The following is a 22,563-nucleotide window of genomic DNA, read 5'->3' as shown; positions in this document are numbered from 1 at the left end:
ACATTGCAATGTATGATTTTATATACCATGCTTAAGTCAGACCGAAGACGGCGTAATTCAAGGTTTTCAAGTTCTAGAATTTCAAGTCTGGTCTTCTTCTTCCCTCTTCTTCTTCTCTTCTCCCTTTTTCTTCTCCTCCTCTTCCTTCTTCTCCTCCTCCTCCTTCCTTCTTCTCTTCTTCCTTTTTCTTCTTCTCCTCCTCCTCCTCTCTTCTTCCTTCTTCTTCTCCTTCTCTTCTTCCTTCTTCTCCTCCTCCTTCTCTTCTTCCTTCTCCTCCTCCTGCTCCTCCTCCTCTTCTTCCTTCTTCTGCTCCTCCTCCTCCTCCTCCTCCTCTTCTTCTTCTCCTTCTCCTTCTCCTTCTTCGCAAACACCTCAGCCCATGAAATCCCCCCCCCTCCCGCTAAGTCTCGCCATTCTCAGATTACACGCAAATCCCGAGGGCGCCCGGTGGGGAACCGCGCCACGCTTGTCGCGTTGATTGGCTTCGGGTCGGATTGGATCGTGCGGCGTAGCGCCGGCCTCCCTCCGTCATCGGTATAGAGGGAAGTCACGCGTTCCCGCGGACAGCTGGGCGTGGGCCATCGGGGACGCATGCGCCGTGATAGGTTGTCGGGGCGGAACGGTGCTTTCGGTCTTGATCGCGGAGCTCGCTTTGCGGCCGTGGGTCAGCGCCTCGCTCCCCAGCCCGTCGACCGCCACGATGCCTTTGCAACTTGAGCTGTGCCCGGGCCGGCTGGTCGGCGGAGAGCACCCGTGCTTTATTATCGCCGAGATTGGGCAGAATCACCAGGGGGATCTCGAGATCGCCAAGCAGATGATCCGGGTGGCTAAGGTGGGGGCGCGAGCGCGGGTTTCGGGGGCACTCGGCCTGAAGGCGGAGGACGAGGATGGTGGGCTTCTCGGGAAAGGCGGGAGGCGATGAGTGGCCAGGCTTAGCTGAGCTGGGGGCAAAAGAAAGAGGGGCAGCCTTCCTTTGATTCCTGGGGGTGGCAGCGGTTCATATGCCTTCGCTTGGCTTTCTTGTAGCTGAGTGGAGCTGATTTGGTTTGGAGGACTGGAGGTTGCGTCGAATGGTTTATGAGGGTTGTATTCCGTTTTTCCTTTGTGAAGCTGTGCATTTTAATCGGCCCCGGAAGGAAGGGAGGGAGAAAGAAAAGGAAAAAAGGAAAGGAAAGAAGAAAGAGAAAGGAATGAAAGAAGGAAAGGAAAAAAAGAAAGAGAAAGGAAAAGAGAAAGGAATGGAAGAAGGAAAGGAAAAAAGAAAGGAAGGAAGGAAAGGAAGAAGGAAAGGAGAGAAGAAAGAAAAAGGAATGGAAGAAGGAAAGGAAAAAAGAAAGAGAAAGGAATGGAAGAAGGAAAGGAAAAAAGAAAGGAAGGAAGGAAGAAGGAAAGGAGAAAAGAAAAAAAGGAATGGAAGAAGGAAAGGAAAAAAGAAAGAGAGGAAAGGAAAAAAGAAAGAGAAAGGAAAGGAAGAGGGAAAGGAGAGAAGAAAGAAAAAGGAAAGGAAGAAGGAAAGGAAAAAAGAAAAAAAGGAAAGGAAGAAGGAAAGGAAAAAAAGAAAGAGAAAGGAAAGGAAGAAGGAAAAGAAAAAGAAAGGAAAGGAAAGAAGGAAGGGAAAGGAAAGGGCCCAGTGAAAGAGCCAAATTGAAGAAAAGTAAACTGACCCAAAGTAAGGGTGGACTAGGAGCTGGAATTCTCAAATGTCTGCTCAATTCCTTAACCACCACTGCATAACCACCACCAAATATGCCTGTTTTTATTTGCTGATATGTGGTCTGGGTTTGTCACCTTTGAGCTAAGCTTTCAATGTAAAGCATAGAACAAAAAAGAACAGGTGAACATCTGCATCTCTGGAACCTGGGTGTGTGACAGTTGTGCTGCTGTTCCCATCAGGACAGAAAAGTTTGGGAAAGATGGAAGAATTACAAATAGGGGGCAATTGTGTGGTTTCCCATTAAGCCTATGTGAACAAGGCAGGGTGCAGCATATAGTTGCCTACCATATGGAGAACCTCAGGATGTGTTTAGAAATAGGATTTACTCCATCAGTATTAAGGGATTTATCAGTTGGGCAGCTTATCTGCAAGATGCCTAAACAATATAGAAAAAAGAGCCCTACTTGCTTTATTCCTGTGACTGCGGGATTTTTCAGAATGGTTTGGGTGCACGTCATCTTTCCATTAAGCTCACAGAGCAGAGAGAAATGGATGTCACTTTGTGTCATGTCTCTATCAAGTTTTATGACTTCTGCTGCCACCTGCCTGGGAGCGAGGAAATCATCTCTCTCTCTCTCTCTACATTGTATATAATATCTTTTTAAAAATATATATTTTTTATTGTTTACAACTGTAAATATACAAACGGTGCTGCCGTTTTGGCCTTACATATACCATGCATACAAAAATATTGCTGTTAATGGTTTAGCAATATTATTGTGTGTAATACCTTGTGTGGTGCTTTTAAATTACAGGCAGTCCTCGGTGTACGATCATCACGAAACCAGCCCATTATAGTTGCAAGTGGTGCTGACTGATAAGCGAGATGGTTTTGCTTAACGACGCTCTGTTCTCCCTGATGTGGCCGTTAAACAAACGTTATTTAGCGGAGTGCAGGGTCCTTCATGAGGATGAGGGAGGCTTAGTGCAGGTAAGAACACAGCATTGTGTGCAGTGATGGATGTCCCTAAGTTGTTAGTTAGCTAGTTTGCCTTGTGTATATAGTGTATATTGGAGGGGGTGAGTCTTTGAGAGCTATATGCAATGAAATGTCATTTTAATGTATGCTGATTAGTGTACATTCAAAGTGGCAATAAAGTTATTCTAAGTCTAAGTATGCCCATCTAATACCACCATTGTGCAAGCGGCAGTGGCTTCTGGTCTCTTTCTAGGTGCAATCCAAGGTGCTGGTCATCCTTTAAAGAACTATATATCACAGGGCCAGGCTAGCTGGGAGGCCACTTTTCCCTAAGGACATCTACCCATTCCATCCGACAGGTCAGATAGTGTGGGCATGTCTTGTGGTTCGCTGGCAGCCTGTGCAGACAGCAGCAGAATCAGACCGTGGGAAAGTACAAGGACCGGTCCGGGAGTCTGGGGAGGACTCGGACGAGGGTCCAGAGTCCGATACAGAGATGGGGCCAGGACTATCTGTATATGTGGTGACTCCAGAGCCTCCAGAATCTGGCAGTAGCGAGGCAAAGGAACAAGGGGAGCCTGTTCCCAGTGCGCGTGTGCGCGCAGAGCTGCCAGAAGGCAAGAGCAGCTAAGAGAAAAGGGGCAACTCGGGAGTAAGGCTTGGAGGTGATTGCCCCTCCCCTATGGTATAAAGGACATGCAAAGGTAGAGAAATCTTTGCAGGAAGCAAAGTCATTCGCTCTGTTTGGATTAAACCTTGAAGCTTTGTGTGGACTTTGTACTTGGGTTGGGGTTTTTTTCAGTTAATTTGGCACTTTAGTTGTTGGCAGCAATTCAAAGGAGATAAAGGTGGATGCTTATTTTGAGAGACTGGAACTCATTACGGGCTGGGAATGAACATAATTCCCAGCGTTGAAATAAAACAAAGAGTTGTTTGGACTAAGCGTGTGCTTAATTACGATCTCAGGAAGTCTTGGTCAGAACAGCATGCTCCTAGCCCCTTTCCCCTAAATATTCTCGACTGATGGGAGCTAGGAAGTATGCCTTTTCTGTAACTGCCACTGCCCTATGGGACACTACCTGAAGTAACGCCCGGAAGCTGCCGCTGGACGTTTGGACCGGGGGGGGGGGGGCGGGGTGGGGCCTCTACCTGCCTAGCCTTTTGTAAAGCTTTGAAGAAGTTACTTTTTCACCTTTTCCTCTAAGTTCTGGGGTAAGATGAGGTAACTGCACATTGGAAGCTTGACTTGGCAGCAGGTGTTTTGGTTTAGTATGGGTTTTATGCTGTTTTAAATCTTTTTGATTGGGAGCCGCCTGAATGATGAATGTATTTATGATGTCTGTGATCATGATCTATCACATATCTTTTACATACACTGAGAGCTTATGCATCAAAGGCAAATTCCTTGTGTATCCAATCACACTTGGCCAATAAAGAATTCTATTCTATTCTGAAGTTTGATTATAAGATGGGAGGCTATATAAAGGTTTTAAAGAAATAAAATGAGCATGCAGCTTACTGCATATCCCACTGAGCGGGACCTGCCGTAACCTTTGTTTTGTGAGGTGGGTGTGTTAAAGCGGCCTCATGAAAGTCTTGCTGGGGTTGTCTCTTTGCAGGAATGCGGAGCGGACTGTGCTAAGTTCCAGAAAAGCGAATTGGAGCACAAATTCAACCGGAGAGCTTTGGAGAGGCCATACACCTCCAAACACTCTTGGGGGAGAACCTATGGGGAACACAAGCGCCACCTGGAGTTCAGTCACGATCAGTACCGAGAACTGCAACGCTACGCCAAGGAAATTGGCATTTTCTTCACAGCATCCGGCATGGATGAAGTAAGAGTTGGGAATTTGGAATTTGACGTTTAAAAGGAGCTTTGGCTTCTGAGCTTGCCCACACAAAGGGGTGGGGTGTGGTAGAGATTCTTCCTGTAATAGCAATCCCAGAATTTATTGACATACTTAAGATTCAATTTCTTGCCTCTTCTTTGACTTGGTCACTTCAGGTCCTTTACACATTTCATCTGCTTGTTCCCAAGCACCTTTAGTCTTTCTTCCCACAGGGGAGAGAATAGCAGAATATATTACAGGGGAATTTTAACACGTGGGGTTGGAGTTTCAGAGCCTATCGTGTTTTGACTTCAGAAAATGGAACCCAAGTTTAACACTGAACAACAGCAGGAACCGTACTGCGGATCAAAGAAACCAACTGTTTTTATGGATTGATGTGTGGAAGAAAACAATAACATATTTAGCAAATTTTCTTCCATGATTTTGGTAGGACTATAAATTGCCCTTTTAACCCTCCTCTTAATTTTTTAGTGAACCCATTCATCCAGTTGGAGATTTTGTTTCAATTTTGCTTTTTGTGTGTGTCTTTCTCAATAGATGGCTGTAGAATTTCTGCACGAGCTGGCTGTTCCATTTTTTAAAGTCGGATCCGGGGATACAAATAATTTCCCATACTTGGAGAAGACAGCCCGAAAAGGTAATTTAGGGGGAGCGGAGAAAATAATGGATGTGCAACCGCCTGTTTTTATTGGTATAAATGAATGTGGATTCATATGCTCTTGTATCCAAAGAATCCATAAAATGCACAGCTCGCTCTCTCGCTCTCTCTCCCTCCCCTCCCTCCCTCCCCCCCGCACAGAAAGAGAGCAGTATCCCTCCCCTTTTCCTGAATGTTAGTTTTTCACAATACAGTACATCAGTTTAAAGGTTTTTTTTTTTTACAGTAAAGATTGATGGGTAATAAAACAATAGTATTCTTCAAAGAAAAGATTTCTCTTCATGGACTCCCTCAAACATGTCTATCCCGTCTTTTTGAACTCAGAACTAGTTGACAAACGTTTAGGAAAGTCTTGAGTATAATCAAAATACGTTGACAAGTTTGTCACATTTGGTCACATTTAGAATAGTGTTTAAAATAAATTGTAAATGATTCTGCCATAAAACCTACAGAAATACTAATCCTGGGTAAAAATGATAAAACATGGAAGATGGATTCATGGACTCTATTAAAATCTAGCATTAGAACAGGGGTGTTCAACCTTGGTAACTTTTAAGTTTTGTGGACTTCAACTCCTGGAATTCCCTAGCCAGTCTTAAAAGTTGCCAAGATTGGACAGCCCTGCATTAGAAAGACAACAAGATGGATATGTATCACTCTTCCTTGCTTGCGGAATAGGAATATTCATTCAAGTGTGCCAATTTGGAGTGTAAAATAATTGGAGAATTCAAACCTGTATTGTGGAATAGACAAAATGGGGCCACATTACTATTGGGAAGAGGAAAAGAAATGATGCAGCGAACAAGTTGAGACCCAGATCTGTCCAGATGGAAAGGGGGATAGATTTAATGAGATTATCAATTGACAGTTATCAGTTCATATAACTTGCCTGTGGAAGCCAATCTTTTGTAAAATTAAAAATGCTGCCCTGGCTTTTCATTCCAGGTCGCCCAATGGTGATTTCCAGTGGGATGCAGTCAATGAGCATAATGCAGCAGGTTTACAAGCTGGTGAAGCCCATCAACCCGAATTTCTGTTTTCTTCAGTGCACCAGTGCCTACCCCCTTCACCCTGAAGACGTCAATCTTCGTGTCATAACGGTCAGTGAGGTGGAGCGTGGTAGAAGAATATAGCAACGTAGAACAGTATAGCTGTGATAATTCCCGCAAGACAATGTTGATTGCCAGCTCAGGGCTATAAGTAGGCCTTGAGTAAGCCTGCACAGGTACTTTTACTTTTCTGATGAGTAGGCCTGTGTTGGACTGTGACACAAAAACTTTCATATTAAACACGAGTGAGCCAAATCACTTTGCACTGGCAATTTCTGTCAATTTTATTGTCATTTTAGGAATACCGCTCAGCCTTCCCAGATATTCCTATTGGTTATTCAGGTCATGAGACCGGGATAGCCATTTCTATTGCTGCAGTGGCGATGGGGGCCAAAATATTGGAGCGCCACATCACTTTGGACAAGACCTGGAAAGGCAACGACCATCAAGCCTCTCTGGAGCCCAAAGAGTTAGCAGAATTGGTGAGAAGCATTCGGATGGTAGAGAAAGCCATGGGATCACCGATCAAACAACTCTTGCCTTGTGAAGAAGCTTGCAATGAAAAGGTAATCTCTTGAAGGCAGAAAGACCTTCTTCCCAGGAATTATATTCTATGTGTTTGAGAATGACTGAGGGGTAAGCCATTGACTTACTCCTATTACTAGTAGACCTGCCTGATTTGGTCAAGTACCAGGGAAGTGGATACTGTATTTTCCAATTATCGCTAAACTAAAGCTGAGAGCAGAGCGGGTGGGCAAGTGAGCATCCCATGACAGAAGCAGCAATGCAAGCTGTCCCCTAGTCATACCTGTCTCCTGCCATCACATGCACGTTCAAGAGAGTTTGGGTCTTGCAGTGTATTGAGAATTTTGTAGCAATAATTCAGCGCCAGAAAAATAAACACAGATGGCTGATGCTTCATTTAACATCTTTATAAACATAAGTAGATTTTACAAACCAATTGTAGATTTCTCCCAACGTGGAGCAAACTCAAACAGAAGCATGTTGCAATTTCAGAGTGGAGCTCCAGTCTTCAGCAAGCAAGCAAGTTAGTTTCATCTTCAACAGATCAGCAGGCAAGCAAGAGGAGAGAAGCAGTTTCATCTCAATAGACAGATTCAGAGCTCAACATAGCTGCAGAGCTTAACAGAGCCATGCCTAGGCTGCTTTTAGTTTCAGTTTCCAGCCTAGGCTACTTCTGGTTTCAGTTTCCAAACTATCCTCATTGGCTGACTTAGTTACTATGCCTATTCATTGGCTGACCTTGTTACCAAGCTATATTTCGGTTCATGAATATACTCTGACACATTGTGATGCTACTTTCATTCTGGTGGAAGTCTTTGATTCCCATAGGTATTTCTGCCTGCTATTATTCCTTATTACAAATCCCAGGCTGTAGGACAAGTTACCGGTAGGAGCTATTAATTGAGCAACACCTGCAGATTTCACAACCAAAAACCTTAGATTAATAAGATTAATCATCTAAAACTATATGTACAATTCATGGGCATTAGGCATTGCTTTGTGATCACAATCACTGTTCTCTTGCTGAAACTAAACCAAAGGTGGATCTGGTTTGTGCCTGGATAAGAAGTGGTTTGGGAACTTTAAGTTTATTGGAAGGAAGGTGGATATATACATTTGGCTGTATATATTCATTACTGCAGTTGTGCTACCATGGAATCCCAAATTGTCATAAGTGTTAATTTGGAAGCTTGTAAACCAATAGATGTGATCATTTTGGACAGTGAACAACAAACTCCAGAATTAATAAATGCTGATGTGGGAACAAGTCATAAAAGTTTTCCATAATTGGTTGCTGGGCAACAGATTGTACAGTTGGAATGTAGGAACCCTGCAGCGATCATTCTGCAGTGACAACTTGGAAGGTAGGGCTCCATAATTTTATCTCTCTAGTTTAGGACTGCATAGCTTTGTTGGATCAATCCTTGGCTTTTGATTAATATGGCAAGGCTCCATCACCAAAAGCAGGCAAAGCCAAAATAAATGTAAAACTGAAAATAGGAAAAATGCTAAATTTGTTTCAACATAACGTAAAATTAACTACAGTTAATAGCAATAGCAGTTAGACTTATATACCGCTTTATAGTGCTTTAGAGCCCTCTCTAAGTGATTTGCAGAGTCAGCATATTCCCTCCCAACAATTTGGGTCTTCCATTTTGCTCACCTCGGAAGGATGGAAGGCTGAGTCAACCTTGAGCCTGGTGGGATTTCAACTGCCAAATGCAGTTCATCCCAGTATATTCATTTTCCCATTTCCATCATATTTAAAAAAAAAATGCAATTACCTGAACATCAGTATATAGCCCTGCAGGATTAGGGAGAGAGATGCTCACAGGACTGGAGCCTTTGTTAAAATGACAAAAGAGGCACCCTACTATAGTGATGCAAGCCTTACTCCTGTATGTGAGCGTGATGTCACAGTGCACACACAAAGGGACAAAGCTTATGTCGCAGCACCACTTTTGTTACTTACACTACCCAGCCAACTCTTCTGGCTTCAGGTTGGAAAGTGCTGTCTTCATCCGGTAAATCCTGAAAATGATTTAACTATTTCACGATTACCACTGTGCTGGATAATCATGGGGTGGGGGTTTAAGGTAAGAGGTGAAGTACCTGTTCAATTGGTTTTGGTTCCTTATGTTTGCATATAGACACCTGCAGATTCCTCGGTGCTGAAATGATTGCCCTTACCTTCTTCAGGAATGTTCCTCTGCTTTTCCACTTTTGCCCCTAGCTCTTGAATTCCCTAATACAGGGAGTCCTTGACTTATAACAATTCATTTGGTGATTGTTCAAAGTTACAGCAGCACTGAAAAAAAGTGGCTTATGACCGTTTCACACTTACGACTGTTGCAGCATCCCAGGGATCACATGATCAAAATGTGGATGCTTGGCAACTGAGTCGTATTTACAGCGGTTGCGGTGTCCCAGGATCATGTCATTACTTGTTGTAATCTTCGGACAAGCAGAGTCAATGGGAAAGCTATATTCACCGAACAGCCGTATTATCAACTTAACAACTGCAGTGATTCACTTAACAACTGTAGCAAGAAAGGTCATAAAATGGAGCAAAACACACTTCACAAATGGGTCATCTAGCAACAGAAATTTGGGGCTCAGTTGGGGTTATAAGTTGCGGTCTACCTTTAGTTTTCAAGGTCATTGGTGTGGAGTAGGAGGTCCTATACAGGAGAGCAATGGCCAAAATTATCCTTGCTATTTGGGAATCACGACTCCTTTGGCTACTTCAGTTTTTAATATTTGTTACTATGAAAACTCTCATGCTGCAGAATTAATTACAGAGTCATGTACAAGGAATAGTGTTTGATTAAACACATCAACTTCCTGAATTGTTACAACTTCAAAGAATGGTTCAGCTTTCGCACTACAGAGCGATGCAGTCTTTATCAGCCGACTTCTTATCAGTTGCTATATGACTATACCACTGTGGCAACCATTCTATAAGTGATAAAGATCTTACGGTACTACCATGGCCACAATTTTCTTTAAGCATCAACAGTACGATGTCATTGTGAACAGTATGCAAAAGGCTGGGTCACCTTCTCTGTTCCCCTTGAAAGTAATTATTCTTGCTGTTCAAGTGCTATATTAAGTTCAGAGCTGAATACCATTTGTGGGGAGACGACAACATGGTTTTAAAGAGGTTGGGTGACAATTGTGCATGAGCTTCTAGACAGAAATGGATAGAACTGGATCTTGGACTATGCAACAGATTTCTTAATTTTGTTAGGGCTTTTCATTGTGATCTAACCTAGTAAACATTCCATGAATGTACTCTACCGTGTGTGGCAATATTGCTGTGGTGTATGTTACCGCACACGGTCATTTCCTCTACCTCCTGCTTCAGGTCAGACTTCTCTGAAAATCTATGTTGCTTGAATAGCTTATGGCACTTCAGTTGTAAGTTCTCTGTAGAATAACTTTGCCTACTTAAATTACGCTTTTTGCAGCTGGGGAAATCCGTAATTGCCAAGGTCAGGATCCCCGAAGGCACCATGCTCACGTTGGACATGCTCACAATAAAGGTGGGGGAACCCAAAGGATATCCACCAGAAGATATTTTCGAATTGGTCGGCAAGAAGGTCAAGGTCAATATTGAGGAAGATGAGACCATTGTTGCAGATGCAATTGAAAATCATGTGAAAAAAATGAAATGCTGAGTGGTATTCTATATTTATCAAGGATTGTCTTGGAAAGTGTGATTGGCCAAAATATTAAAAGTCCTAATATTTAAAATTACATTGAAGTTATACGGGAAAGTGAACCATGGTGGGATTTTTCTTTCAGATAGAATTTCATTTCTGAAGAACAGACTTTCATTGAAATAGAGTAATTACATTTGTCTTCAGAAAGTATGGCTGAGGGCCTTACAGTCAGGAATGACATCATGTCCTTCAAGTTGAGTTACTGCCCAAAAAGTATTGCACAGCTATGGAAATATTTTCATAGGATTAAACAATACTAGTCCTCATGTTAAGATTAGACTCTTCTAGCGTGAAAAATACAGGACAAGAACTGCAGTGCTAGTTGGGAATACCACAGAGAATATGCTTTTGAGTAAATTCTATGCTCATGCAATTTGATTTGTCAGTCTTCCTTTCCTGTCTTAATCATTAAGGTTTGGCTATAGAGAAAGTATAAAATGTATGCAAACAATATTTCAGATTTTTAAACCTCCCTTACATGCTTCTAGGGTACTAAGTACCGGTATCTAATCAGCTTGTACAGACAAACCTGTTTATTAGACACTTAAGGAAAACTCTGCCCTGAAATTGAGTTTATGATCAATGACTGCTTCTCTGAAAGAAAAAATTAAGTTGGCTATGATAAACAATTCCTATTGGGAAGCAATAGAGTCAACATGTTTTAACATGACCCTACCAAAATTCTGTTTATGATGCTATTGTTTTTGGTTGTATCATGTGCCTTGTAATGAATCAGAATCACTCAAGATGTTTTTAATGAATTTAGCATTCTATTTAATGGTATACTACTTAATTCACATTTCACATCTTAAATACTTTAAATGAAGAATGTGCTGGCTTATGTTTGAAAAGTATCCAAGAGATTTCATTCTTGTGAGATTGGTTTACTTAAAAAGCTCAAGCGGAAATTTCAGGCAAGTGTTAGTCCACCTACCCTGTTTCTGGACCATTCTGGTACATGCTAATGAATGTTACATTTATATAAACTTCATACAGGCTGCAGCTTGTGAAAGTGGAGATGCAGTCTATGTGCTATGGAATCTACACAGGTACATGCCTCTCATAAAAAGTATTCCACTATGCGAATGCCACGGAAGCTCAGAAACAAGGAAAGGAAGTGGGTGCAGGTTTGATTCCTCAACCATTTGATGCAATATCTGCATAGATTTTTTGTTTTTGGTGATTCATTATGGTGTCATTCTATTCATCTTGCTCTAAGGAAATGATCAAACAATAATGGACAAATTCTTTTTAAGATTTGAAAAACAGTTAATAAAATTTGTTGAATAAACTTTTTTCTCTCTGCCCTGTTTGTATTCATGTGGGGCAACTCAATTGGATCTCCTTTTGGATCTTCAATTATTGAGGGGGGAGAGAGACCCTTTGGAGTCTTTTTGATTTGAGGAAAGGATGAATGCTGCTAGAAATGGACCCCCTGCTACCCAGAACTATATTTGAAACAACTAGACTTTTTATGCCATAGTGACAGGGCTAATATACTAAACAGAGTTTGTCAAGGATGGCGGGTCTTGTCTTAAAAAAAAAAACACCAAAAAAAATGGGGACAGAGTTATGGGGAAATCAGAAAACATTTATTTAGGAATAAGGGCTCAGTCCTTTCTTGGGAATTCCATCCTCAAATTACCTTTTGTCCTCAAAGTGGTTCTTAAAACTAATGTATAGTTCTACCCTTTGCAAGTAACAACCATCCAGGTATATTAGCATTGTCATTACTGCGTCTGCTTGGGAAGAGAGAATTATGGTCCAGCTAAGGCAGGGGTGTCAAACTCGTGTTGTCACAGTGGCATCACATGATGTATCAGAACTTTTTTCCCCTTTGCTAACCTGGGCGGGGTTGTGGCCAGCACGTAATGCATCCAGCCCACGGGCCAGCAGTTTGACAGCCCTGACCTAAGGCAACATGATCCACAGCCCCAGACCAAGCTGCAGGATTAACAGGAAAGCAAAATGGGAGTTGATCCAACACACACCTGGAAGATTCTGGTTGCCTGAGGTTGTCTTATCTGGGATTTTTTTAGATATACAGATTACAAATTTGTCCTTCCCCATGCTGGTTGAAATGCTAGGATTGAAGTTACCTTGTGGTAGAGTTATAAACAAGTTATGCAATCAAATTAAGTGAAAGTCAAACATCCTTAGCATTTTCTTTTTCCATTATTTATCATCTGTTAACTATCAACATTCTTAACTCTTATGAAATCTTTTAATTATCTCTGTACTCTTTTATTTTTCTCAAGGCATTGCTCACTCAAGACATTAATATGTTTTAGTGATAACTGCATTTCCCTTTAGTATATATCAAAGTACTAAATTACTCTGTAAGTTTTACTAGGGTTGTGTAGGAATTTGATTTCACTCAAAAAGAGGCTTCAAGAGTTATAGAAACACAAACAGAGAACTTAAGTTACAGCCCTTTAAAACAAATGTATCTTTTCCTAGAACTGCAGGTTCCTTATGATCCTGGGAAAAGTTTCAGCTGCTTTGAAGAGTTGCCACTTTTGTGCCCTTCCGCATTCCTAAACACTGGCAAAATTCAAGCACTGGGGTTCTACACCATTCCAGGAATGGGCGGAGTTTGTGGTGCTATTTTGTGCTCGCAAGATTTATGGAATTATTGAGTGAGCCTTGGAAAATGTTTGGAAAGGACAGAACAGTTGTTTCTATCGGAACTGTTCAGCCTTCAAAATGCAGTACTTTGGGATTAAAATGTTTCAAACTGGAAAAATCTTACTCATTGTAATTTTATAGGCACATTTGGAATTACTGCCCAAATTCTTCAAAGAGGACTGGGGATTTTTTCTTTGTGACTCTCAGCCAGATCTGGCCTATCTTTATACTCAAATCTTAGTCTTGCTGACTTTTCCCTCCATATTAAATTTGGTCCCGTTCCACTATTTCCAGAGTATTCTGGTGGCGAACAGAGGTCTGAGATTTTGTTCCAAATTTAAAAAAACAAAAACACCGTATTTTTAAGTAGTATATGGAGCTTTCCAGGAGCATCCTTCCTACTGAAAACATCTGAGTCCTGAATGGCAATGAAAAAAAGCAGGAAATAGGAGGAAAGTAAACTGAAATTGAAAGTATCCTACACACTTTTGTAAATAAAGGAATGATCACTAGTCAAGCACCATCCATTATGCAGGGATCCAACTCCTCTTTCACCCAGCTGAGAGAAGGAACAGAAAGATTCCACTGCCCTGAGATTCAGCTCCGCTTGCTTACAATCTATAACAAAATATCAAGAGTAGGCCAAACAAAGTTTATGCAAATGTCCAAATGTCACTATTATTAGAATAAAGTTTCATAAACTGAGATACGCGTCCATCAGACATAATATACAAATGCATAGGGATTGGTATACACTTTGATGCTTTTTGTTTACAGATGTAAACAAAAAGAGCATTTTAGACTGCATATAAATAATCTGGAAATGGAATGCCCCACATCTGCCTGTCTACTTTTTACCCTAAAGAGGCTAGTAATAAGAAACCATTAGTAAGCTGATAGTTTAAATGTATAACTGAGCCTCACACATTAAAAAAGGTATTCTAAAAAAGCAACAATATATAACAACATGAATACCCAAAAGAAATAATACATAGCAATCCACGTGAATATCCAAAGCAATATTATTTAAAGAGACTGGGCAGTTCCAAACCTTCAGTTGCTGAAATTTTAAATGATGTATCAATGCTAAATTAGAATCAAATTGTCATTTGAGTTTTTAACAATTTTCTTGCTATATAATTCAACCTCTATTTCTATTTTTAAATTAAAGAGGAGGTTCCCAGGCCAATTAATAGATTTTTAAACAGCTACTTTACAAGAAAAAACACAAAGTTGTCTAAGTGTACATCATACATTTATTACTGAACAACCCTCTCAACTCCAAAATTGGGCACAGGGATTAAAAATAAAAATTCATTGCACTACTTAGTAAAGCATTACTAGTAACTCTCATAAAAAATGTACAAATTTTGTTAAAAATTTATCAAGCCTTCAAATGATTTGGTTACAGATATTTATAATACATTTAAAACTACATGTTAAATGATACAATGGAGTATGATCTTAAAGAAAACACTTGACAAATATAATTCTAACAAAATCCATAAGCTTTTATAATCATTAGCAAATTTGCAACACAAAAAAATACCAAAATGAGGTAACTGAAGGTACCAAAGGGAGCAAAGGTGAGAGAACCACCATTCTCTGATGTCTACAAATAACAGGATTTTTAAAATTGAGTTTTTAGAAAGCAAAGTTAAGAGTTGGTAAATCCCAAATAGTACAAGAAGTGGAAATGTTAACAGCTGCAACAAATATCACATTCTGGAGACTGTACAAAGAAGTTTATACAAAAGAAATTACTTTCCACAAAATAATCTGCAAAAGAAAACCAGAGGTGTGACCTTAAAGAGATATCCTTAAGGCCTTTATACCATTTATTTTTTAAAAAGCCAGGAGGTCAAATTAAGTTGACAATTCATGCAAATAAAACCCCAGCAGTGCCAACATGATAAAGCCAACTTTATTTATTTTTTTCCATTAGGGAGAGGTAGGGATAAGGGGGAAGAGGCTACCCAATAGTATAATTAGGTGCTGTCAGGCATCGAGGGCTGTAGAATTAGATGTGTCAATGTGCATAATGCATGGCAGTTTACTGCGAAGAATGATCTCCCCCTCTCGCCTGCCAGCTGCAATGGGTTCAGAATTCCATGGTAGCCAGCTTTGAGTTGGTTCAAAACACATGCACATGTGTCTCACACAAACCTAACCACAGGAAGCAAACCTGCACACATTTGCAAGAGTCCCAAGCGAACAAGTCATTCAAAAAGATCTGCCACAAGAGTGCAACAATTAACTTGAGTATGCTACCAGAATAGTTCCCCTCCTGCAGTCCTATCCCTCCATCAACAGTGTTCTTCAAACAAAATGGGGATTCAAGGGACAGACGCTGCACTGCAATATTGGATCCAGAAGGAGGGCTGGAAAGCCCTTTCTCGGAATTAAGATACTAATGTGCCTCATCACTGTGTTCCAGAAAACGTCTTTTACTTTTACCAAAGCAAGCTTTACACTGAGTGGATACTCAGCGGACAATGAGCAGGGTAGTAGTATGGTAATTCTGTGTGGTAATTTTTTCTTTTTTCTTTTTCTTTTTCTGAAAATCCAGCAATATAAAAAAGATCCAGAGTTTCTGTAAAACATGTGTGGCTTCCCTCCCACTTCCCGACCCATGATTTTGTTTGCTTAAAAAAATAAAATTTACCATGTGCAATAATTTAAACTTTTCAACACACTGAGACAATTTCTTAGAGCACATTGAAGAGAAAAATTGTAACATGTAAAATCTGTCACACAGATTACAGTTCCTGACACTATGGACAGACTAAGGCGTCTAAGTTACTAAACAGAGGCAAACAGTATCTGAAACAAGGAAGGTTGATGGGAATTGTGCTTTTTTTTTTTAAATTTGTAGAACCACACACTGCAATTAGTCATCAGAGCTTTGAGGAAGGAGGATGATTCACAACCAACACTGTTCTGGAGGAATAAAGAGATTCAATATATAGCAGCATATAAAGCATCAGAAAAGACACACAAGATCCAGAAAGCTGACTTGCAGCGATAGCTGCAGCGCTTGTGCCGTTGCAATCAAAGGTTTTGGCGCTTAAAAAATGAAATCCAGAAATAAACATTCCTCTCTTGGAGAATCATGTAGCCATGGGTAGACAACTGTTTCCTTTGTTGTAAAAAAAGTTAAACACCAAGTCCAGAATGTTAAGTGATGCCAATTTTACCACTACATTATTCAGAAGGCAGTTGAAAGGAGGTCAACTCCAAATTCACAGCATTTAGGTTTTTTTTTTTCTTGTTTCGTATACCCCATTCTTGACCATGAATATTCTTCATACTATCCATACAATACTGAGGATGCTTTAACATCCACACAAAAGCTTGCTACCCAGTGTAGCAAGCTAGAAACTGCATTTGTGACACTTGCCAGGCAGTAGAAGGTGAACATGGTACCATGGCTAAGATGGAGAACCACAATGTTCTATCTCTAAGAAAGTGCTAAGGGTTTACTTTGTTCACAAAACTGAAGGCTTTGAAAAAGGGGAAAAAATCTTTAAAAAGTATTGTATATGGTAGCTTGTATATGGCAAGGAATGTGAATTAGTGCCAGTGTATCTGTATATTTAAGCAAATATATTGCCAACAATACAAGAAGCATTTGCACAAGATTTGAAGATCCTCTCTGTTTCTGTATTTATAGACAAAAAATTAAAAAAACACCTCAAAACAAAGTTATCTCCACACTCTGTAATTTAAAAACAATGTATTCCAAAGTTCAATTAAAAAGAACCAATATTGATTGGAAAAATTTAAAAAAAGAGAGAGGACAATTGGCTTTTCCGTTATCAGTTGAGAATTTTTAATATTGCTACCTGACTGTGCAATGCTGCAACTCCTTATACAGTTAGCAGTGAGCTGCAAGGTTTTTGTTTTTTTTTAATGTAGAAATTCCAGCAGCCTAAAATTAAGGCTAATTAATTGTAACTGAGAATCAATATGCTCTATAATGACAGATATAGGACCCCCAATTAATGGGAAGCATAATATTTATCTGGATAAAAGCAAAAAGGACCTTTTATACTATTAAATACATGGGGGATGAAATATCAAATGTCTATAATTGCTGCACCCTTTGCATTCAGTGTGCAACTGCAAACGCAAGGAAAGAAACCAGTGTACAGTACTAGTACTGTTTAAATAACACACAAGATTATACATTGCAGCATAATTAATACTACACACATACATCCTCAGTACATGCTGGTATATAAGTCCTCTCACACGCTATCGCCAAACTCTTGCTCGCCTGCATACATAACAGACATCCTGCGATCAACGCACCCACCCGCACCATTTATTCTCACTCACAGTATTTGAAGGCTCTATATAAGGTAGATTGCTATATTGTTTGGAGCTACCACTTTTTATATAAAAGCACATGCTAGAAGATCACGTTCCACTGTAATCTCGCAGCAACACTCGGAATGATCACACAAAAACCAGGGAATGTTAGTGCACACACGAAATTAAGCTAAAAGAAAAAAAAAATCTTTGGAGTTCCAATCACACAGTTAGTATAACAATCCCATAATTGTGAAGACTAATTATAAGCTTTATAGTTGATTAAATCACACAGTGCAAAGAAAGGTCCATTGACCCTTTTGTGTAAAGGGAAGGCTGGAAGCCACACGGGTTAAGTTCAATGGAGAGTTCATATATATATATACACACATGTGACTAGGAACACCCAAAGTAGAATTGTGCTCTTAGACTGGTCATTCTGAATCACGATGCACTTCTGAAGCATCAGCTCTGCAGATAGGGCAGGTACGATTTGCCTAAAATAAAAAAAGAGGTTTTACTGAAGGAAGGCTACAGTGACTACAAAATGGAAAACACCCTTCTGAGGGGCAAAAAACTGCTCATTATAATAAATGACATATTATCTTCAACAGATGTAGAAATTGCTTTGGAGGATGAACTAATATGGAAAGAGAAAAATTTTGAGGGTAGGATCAAACCTCAAATCAAACCTTTGTTGTCAATGCACAACATGTGTACAATGAAATTGAATGGGAGTCCATGACTTTTCATCTCCTTGACTTGTATTTTCTGCCTTATGCCAATATCTACAGTACGTAAGATTTCAGCCTAAAATTAGAAACATCATTTTCGGCAAATCTGCTAAGAAGACTCGGTGGCCGATTACTTGTCCTTGGCTCAGTAAGGTAACAGAATTTTGAGATGAAAGAACTACAGCAAACCTCAAGGGTCATACCATACTTAAAATCGAGTCAATATGTACTTTTGTTCTAAATGTTTTTAGCTGAAAATTCCTAAAGATAAATTGCAAATATAACTTTCTACAGTGTCAGAAAGGGAAGACCAAAATTCTTACAATCACTGAGGTCTTCAGGGATATTAAGCACTTGGCATGTATGTGTAGATCACAAAAGATACATGGATACTACACAAGAGGAAAACCCTGATACTCTCTTCTATAGGACTGAAAACCTGAGCTTGTGCAATTTATTTTTTATGCCTCCCTAAGATCAGAAAATAAAACAAAAAGCATCCAAAAACAAAGAAAAAAAATATTCAAACACACCCTTAGTAAAATTGAATAATGTGCATGCCACGAATGCAAATCCTTAGTGACTACGTTTCTCTAATATTCCTGCATTTATGAACCAATAATATAAAATACGGCACAAAAAGGCTTCAAAATGTGAAGAGTGCAAGTGGTCTTGGACACCCCTAGGGTTGTGCATATACAAGCTTGGGAGCCAGTTTCTTTCTGGGTCCAATTCAAGGTGTTGGTTATCATCTTTAAAGCCCTTCATGGCATGGGTCAAGTTACCTGGGGAATTATCTCACCGCAACTGTATTGTACTGTCCCACCCAATCAGACAGAGAGAGTATATTGCGGATCCCATTGGCTAAAGAATTTAAACTGGTAGATTCCAGAGAGAAAGTCTTCTCTGCTTTTGCTCCTCCCCTTTGGAACACCTTGCTCCGGAGGTGAGATGTTCCCCCCTTCTCTTCCGGCCTTCAGGAACAGTGTTAAGACTTGGATCTGCCAATTGGGATTGGGATCAAAGAGTGATATGCAGCCCCAGGGATGGTTGTCATAAGGAGGTACTCTCCTCCTTATTAACTTAACTTTTGATATTGTAATCTTGCCTTTTAAATTTGTTTTTAACTCTGCTCTTATGTTTTTATACTATGTTTTTATTATTGTAAGCTGCCCACTTAAGTGAGATTGGGGTATGTAGAATGAATGAATGAATGAATGCATGGTATATAAACAACCGGTATGTTCTGTGTACAGTAGACTGCAAGTAATCTGTTTTCTCTTTTAAAAAAGTAGGATAAAAATATTGACTATATAACTGTCGTATACATTAGTGAGAATATCAGTTTAGATACTATGGTAAATCTCTGCCTTTGCACAATTTCATAGGACGAATGGTGATACCTAATTATATTTAAAAGTTCTCCCAACTTTGTTCATACACATGCCTTTTTTACAGGCCACTGAAATTAAAACTGAATAACCTTGTCTATGCAGAACATTAGGTTTTTGTAATACTGATTCTTTAGAATTTACCGTTGTAGGGATACAATAGAACTTAAGGCACCATCTGAAATTTCCAATTTCCTCTTGAAATTATGTTTTGCAGAATGCTGTTGTTCGTACATCTATTTCTGGTGACACCAGCTAAATTTTAAATATACATTTTTAAAAATATTTAATGACAGTTTTAAAACATTGTTTTAGGAAAGATTATAACACTTTCTATTCTTCAACAAACAGATACATCTTGAGGAAAGAAATGTTATTCCTACAGTATCAAGTATGCTTCTGAATATGCCAGACTACTGCAAAGTTACTGTGTGCAATATGGACATGATTAAAACAACTTTCTTTCTAAAAATAACATTACCTTAAGCCATTTGTCGACACACTTGGCATGGAACTCATGGTTACATGGTAAAACTCTAAGCAGTTGCCTTGACTCAAAGTCACACATGCATACTACACACCTAAAAAAGAATATTGCAAGATAGTTTACTCAAGAAAAGCAACAATTATATTTAACAAGTTTTTACTACAGATTTTGTTTTACATTTAAACTCCAAAAATACAGTTCAATATCAATTATGAGCAAAGAATAACACCTATTAAGACTGGTCATTTATGCAGGTCTGCATAAAATGGGGGAAATGTTCTGTTTCCAACTTAGAATAAACCACTGCATTCTGGAATTGGGGTCAACTTCCATTCCACAGAATTTGGAATCTTTTTGTTGTTTCAGGGTTTGGATGAAGCAAAATCTGAACAGGCAAGAAACTCCCCCCATTTTCATCAGTGACTCCCAGAATGGCAACTTCTTAATGGCCCATCTGCCCCTGATCTTCCCAGCTCCCTTCCTTCTCTCCCCATCACTTGCGATATTCCAGTACAGCATTCAGTATCCCCGACATGCCAACCCTCAGTCTTCCTGGCACCTTCCTTCCCACCTCAGCTGTCAATATCCTTGGCTTTTCTCCTGCTCCCTTCCTTCTTGAAACATTTGTGCCTGTATCAAAACAGTTCCTTTATGTGCCATGACTGAAACAAAACAGCCAGCATGTTGCAGTGTGGGCAAAGACCACCCAAATCCAGCAGTTCTGCATACAGAACAGTTTGTGCATAGAACAGCTTGTGCAAGGAATGTTTTACACATTCCTAGTTCTTATTATACTACTTGGACTGTAAAGCATTTCACATATATTACCTCAGCAATCCTCAAGGAGATGAAAACAGAACTGCAGGTAAGCAGGGAGTTGACTCTATCTAGTATAGATTTTCAATACTTGAAATGAGCAATATAGAAAGTAATGTTTTTAACACTTTGAATTTGTTGACGAGAAAAGCAGTTGTATGACTCACCACTTTTTTAAATTCAGAGTTTGGGAAAATGTAAAATATGTATTATTAATGTCAATCAGCTGATTTAACTTCATATTAAATTCTTATTGACCAAGGTCACTTGGGCATTTAAAAACAGTGCTATATAAAAGTGTTTTTATTTATATAATTACATTTATAATTATATCTTTACAAAATGCATTTTGCTCCTGCATTTCAAAGTAATACTACACTGCTTTTATTATTTTAGGGTACTGAAGAATAGCGAAGTATGAATACTTTGACTTTATTTTATACTCATTATTCTAAAATGAAGTATTTCACCACAGACATGCTTTCCAAAAGGCTGCTAGTTTTGGGGGAAAAAAACAAACCAACCAGATTTTAGGCTTCATATTGAGCTGAATTAATTAAAAAAAATTACAATCCTCTTTAGGAGTTTAGAAGTGCCTGATCTAAATTCATGCAAAAATTGAATTGTTGAATTCTCAATTCAATTTCACTCCTTTTTAGCAATACTTTTTATGACAATGATGAATGATAAGTAATAGTTTTTTTTTTTCTTAAATCCTCTCCCATATATTTCTTCTAACTCTCATTATAGAGATTCAGTGAGAAGTATATGTTTATTTTTTTCAAAATGCAGATTTAGGTTTATTTTTATTTATCATTTCGGAGGAACAAAAATAAGGTAGAGATTTAAAAATAAGGCCAATTTTAAATGAGAAAATTCAAGAAAAAGGATTATTTTATTGTTATCTTTTTATGTGATACATTTTCACTTTGAAAATCTATACCCCCGACTACATTGCAAAATGATTTGATAATTTCCATATTTCAAAGGCAGATACCAATGTACAGTATTATTACAGGAAGGGAAGGTTGACTGAATTTCTGAAGATACAGAAATGCTACTTCTCATCTTACAGGAATGGCCTTTCCTTCACCTAATTTTCTGCTGTTCCAGTCCAATTCCAATATAGTAAAAGAGAGCAAGAGAGATTATGTGCCTCTTCTGAAATCTAAAATATTGTGAGTAGACAACCAGAATTAAAATGTTAATGCCTTATGTTTAAGATTTCAGTTCAGTGGTTAACTGGAAAAGCCTCAAAACCAAAGGTCAACAATACAAACTGGAAAGTAATTTTAAGCCTAAGGTGCTTCTGTGCAGGACTCCAGCAACAAGAGAACATGCCTTCATACTAAAGGTTCAATGAAAGTATGAAAAACTTACAAAGTCTGTTCCGACTGATGGTTATTTGGGTTGAACCTATAAGACGGAAGTTGTTCAATATCTGCTTTTGTCAAACCCCTTGGTTTGGCCTCACCCAGTCTTTCAGCCAAGTTCAGCAGCGCCTGTGAGAGAAATAATTCTTTAGTTCAACCCTTTATTTTTTCATATCACTACTAGTTTGTGATGAGGAAGAAACCAGAATATACAATCCATATGATATACAAAACCAAAATTATCTGAAGGATATACTATATATGTAGATGTATGGTATTCAGCTTTGTTCGGGTATTTTCCCACGTCATTATAGTTGTGCTTTTAAGTGTCGTTGCAGAATCTCATCTGCCATCATCAGGCTTCTGTATCGTGTTCGTCT

At 39.2% G+C, this 22,563-nt stretch overlaps 2 protein-coding genes across 15 annotated transcripts in view; one reads left to right on the top strand and one right to left on the bottom strand.

Annotated features, from left to right (window-relative positions):
* The first annotated feature begins 593 nt into the window (after window positions 1-593).
* Window positions 594-11,731, top strand: NANS (N-acetylneuraminate synthase). Of its 2 annotated transcripts, XM_087957430.1 has the most exons (7): window positions 594-832; window positions 2,470-2,645; window positions 4,253-4,468; window positions 5,021-5,120; window positions 6,087-6,241; window positions 6,490-6,756; window positions 10,186-11,731. In XM_087957430.1, exons 2-7 carry the CDS (start codon window positions 2,541-2,543, stop codon window positions 10,393-10,395), a joined length of 1,053 nt encoding a protein of 350 aa, XP_087813556.1. In that variant the 5' UTR covers window positions 594-832; window positions 2,470-2,540; the 3' UTR covers window positions 10,396-11,731. The 2 variants fall into 2 exon arrangements, with proteins under 2 accessions (XP_087813556.1, XP_026528761.2); XM_026672976.2 differs by lacking the exon at window positions 2,470-2,645.
* A 2,570-nt stretch (window positions 11,732-14,301) lies between these two features.
* The window catches only part of RNF38 (ring finger protein 38), a 105,624-nt gene continuing 97,362 nt past the window's right edge, over window positions 14,302-22,563 (bottom strand). For all 13 annotated transcript variants that reach the window (XM_087957424.1, XM_026672970.2, XM_087957426.1 and 10 more), the window contains 3 exons: window positions 22,191-22,312; window positions 19,989-20,088; window positions 14,302-17,879 (listed from right to left, as the gene is read on the bottom strand). In XM_087957424.1, the coding sequence (XP_087813550.1) occupies window positions 17,817-17,879; window positions 19,989-20,088; window positions 22,191-22,312 (285 nt within the window). In that variant the 3' untranslated portion in view covers window positions 14,302-17,816. The remainder of the gene's footprint in view (window positions 17,880-19,988; window positions 20,089-22,190; window positions 22,313-22,563) is intronic.

This window comes from Notechis scutatus, chromosome 2 (genome assembly GCF_049901735.1).
Source record: "Notechis scutatus isolate UNSWTSFEM ecotype Mainland chromosome 2, rNotScu1.2, whole genome shotgun sequence".
NCBI classification, from domain to species: Eukaryota; Metazoa; Chordata; class Lepidosauria; order Squamata; family Elapidae; genus Notechis; species Notechis scutatus.
The sequence above is the reverse complement of the archived record's forward strand: the minus strand, read 5'-3'. Positions and strand labels throughout refer to the sequence as shown.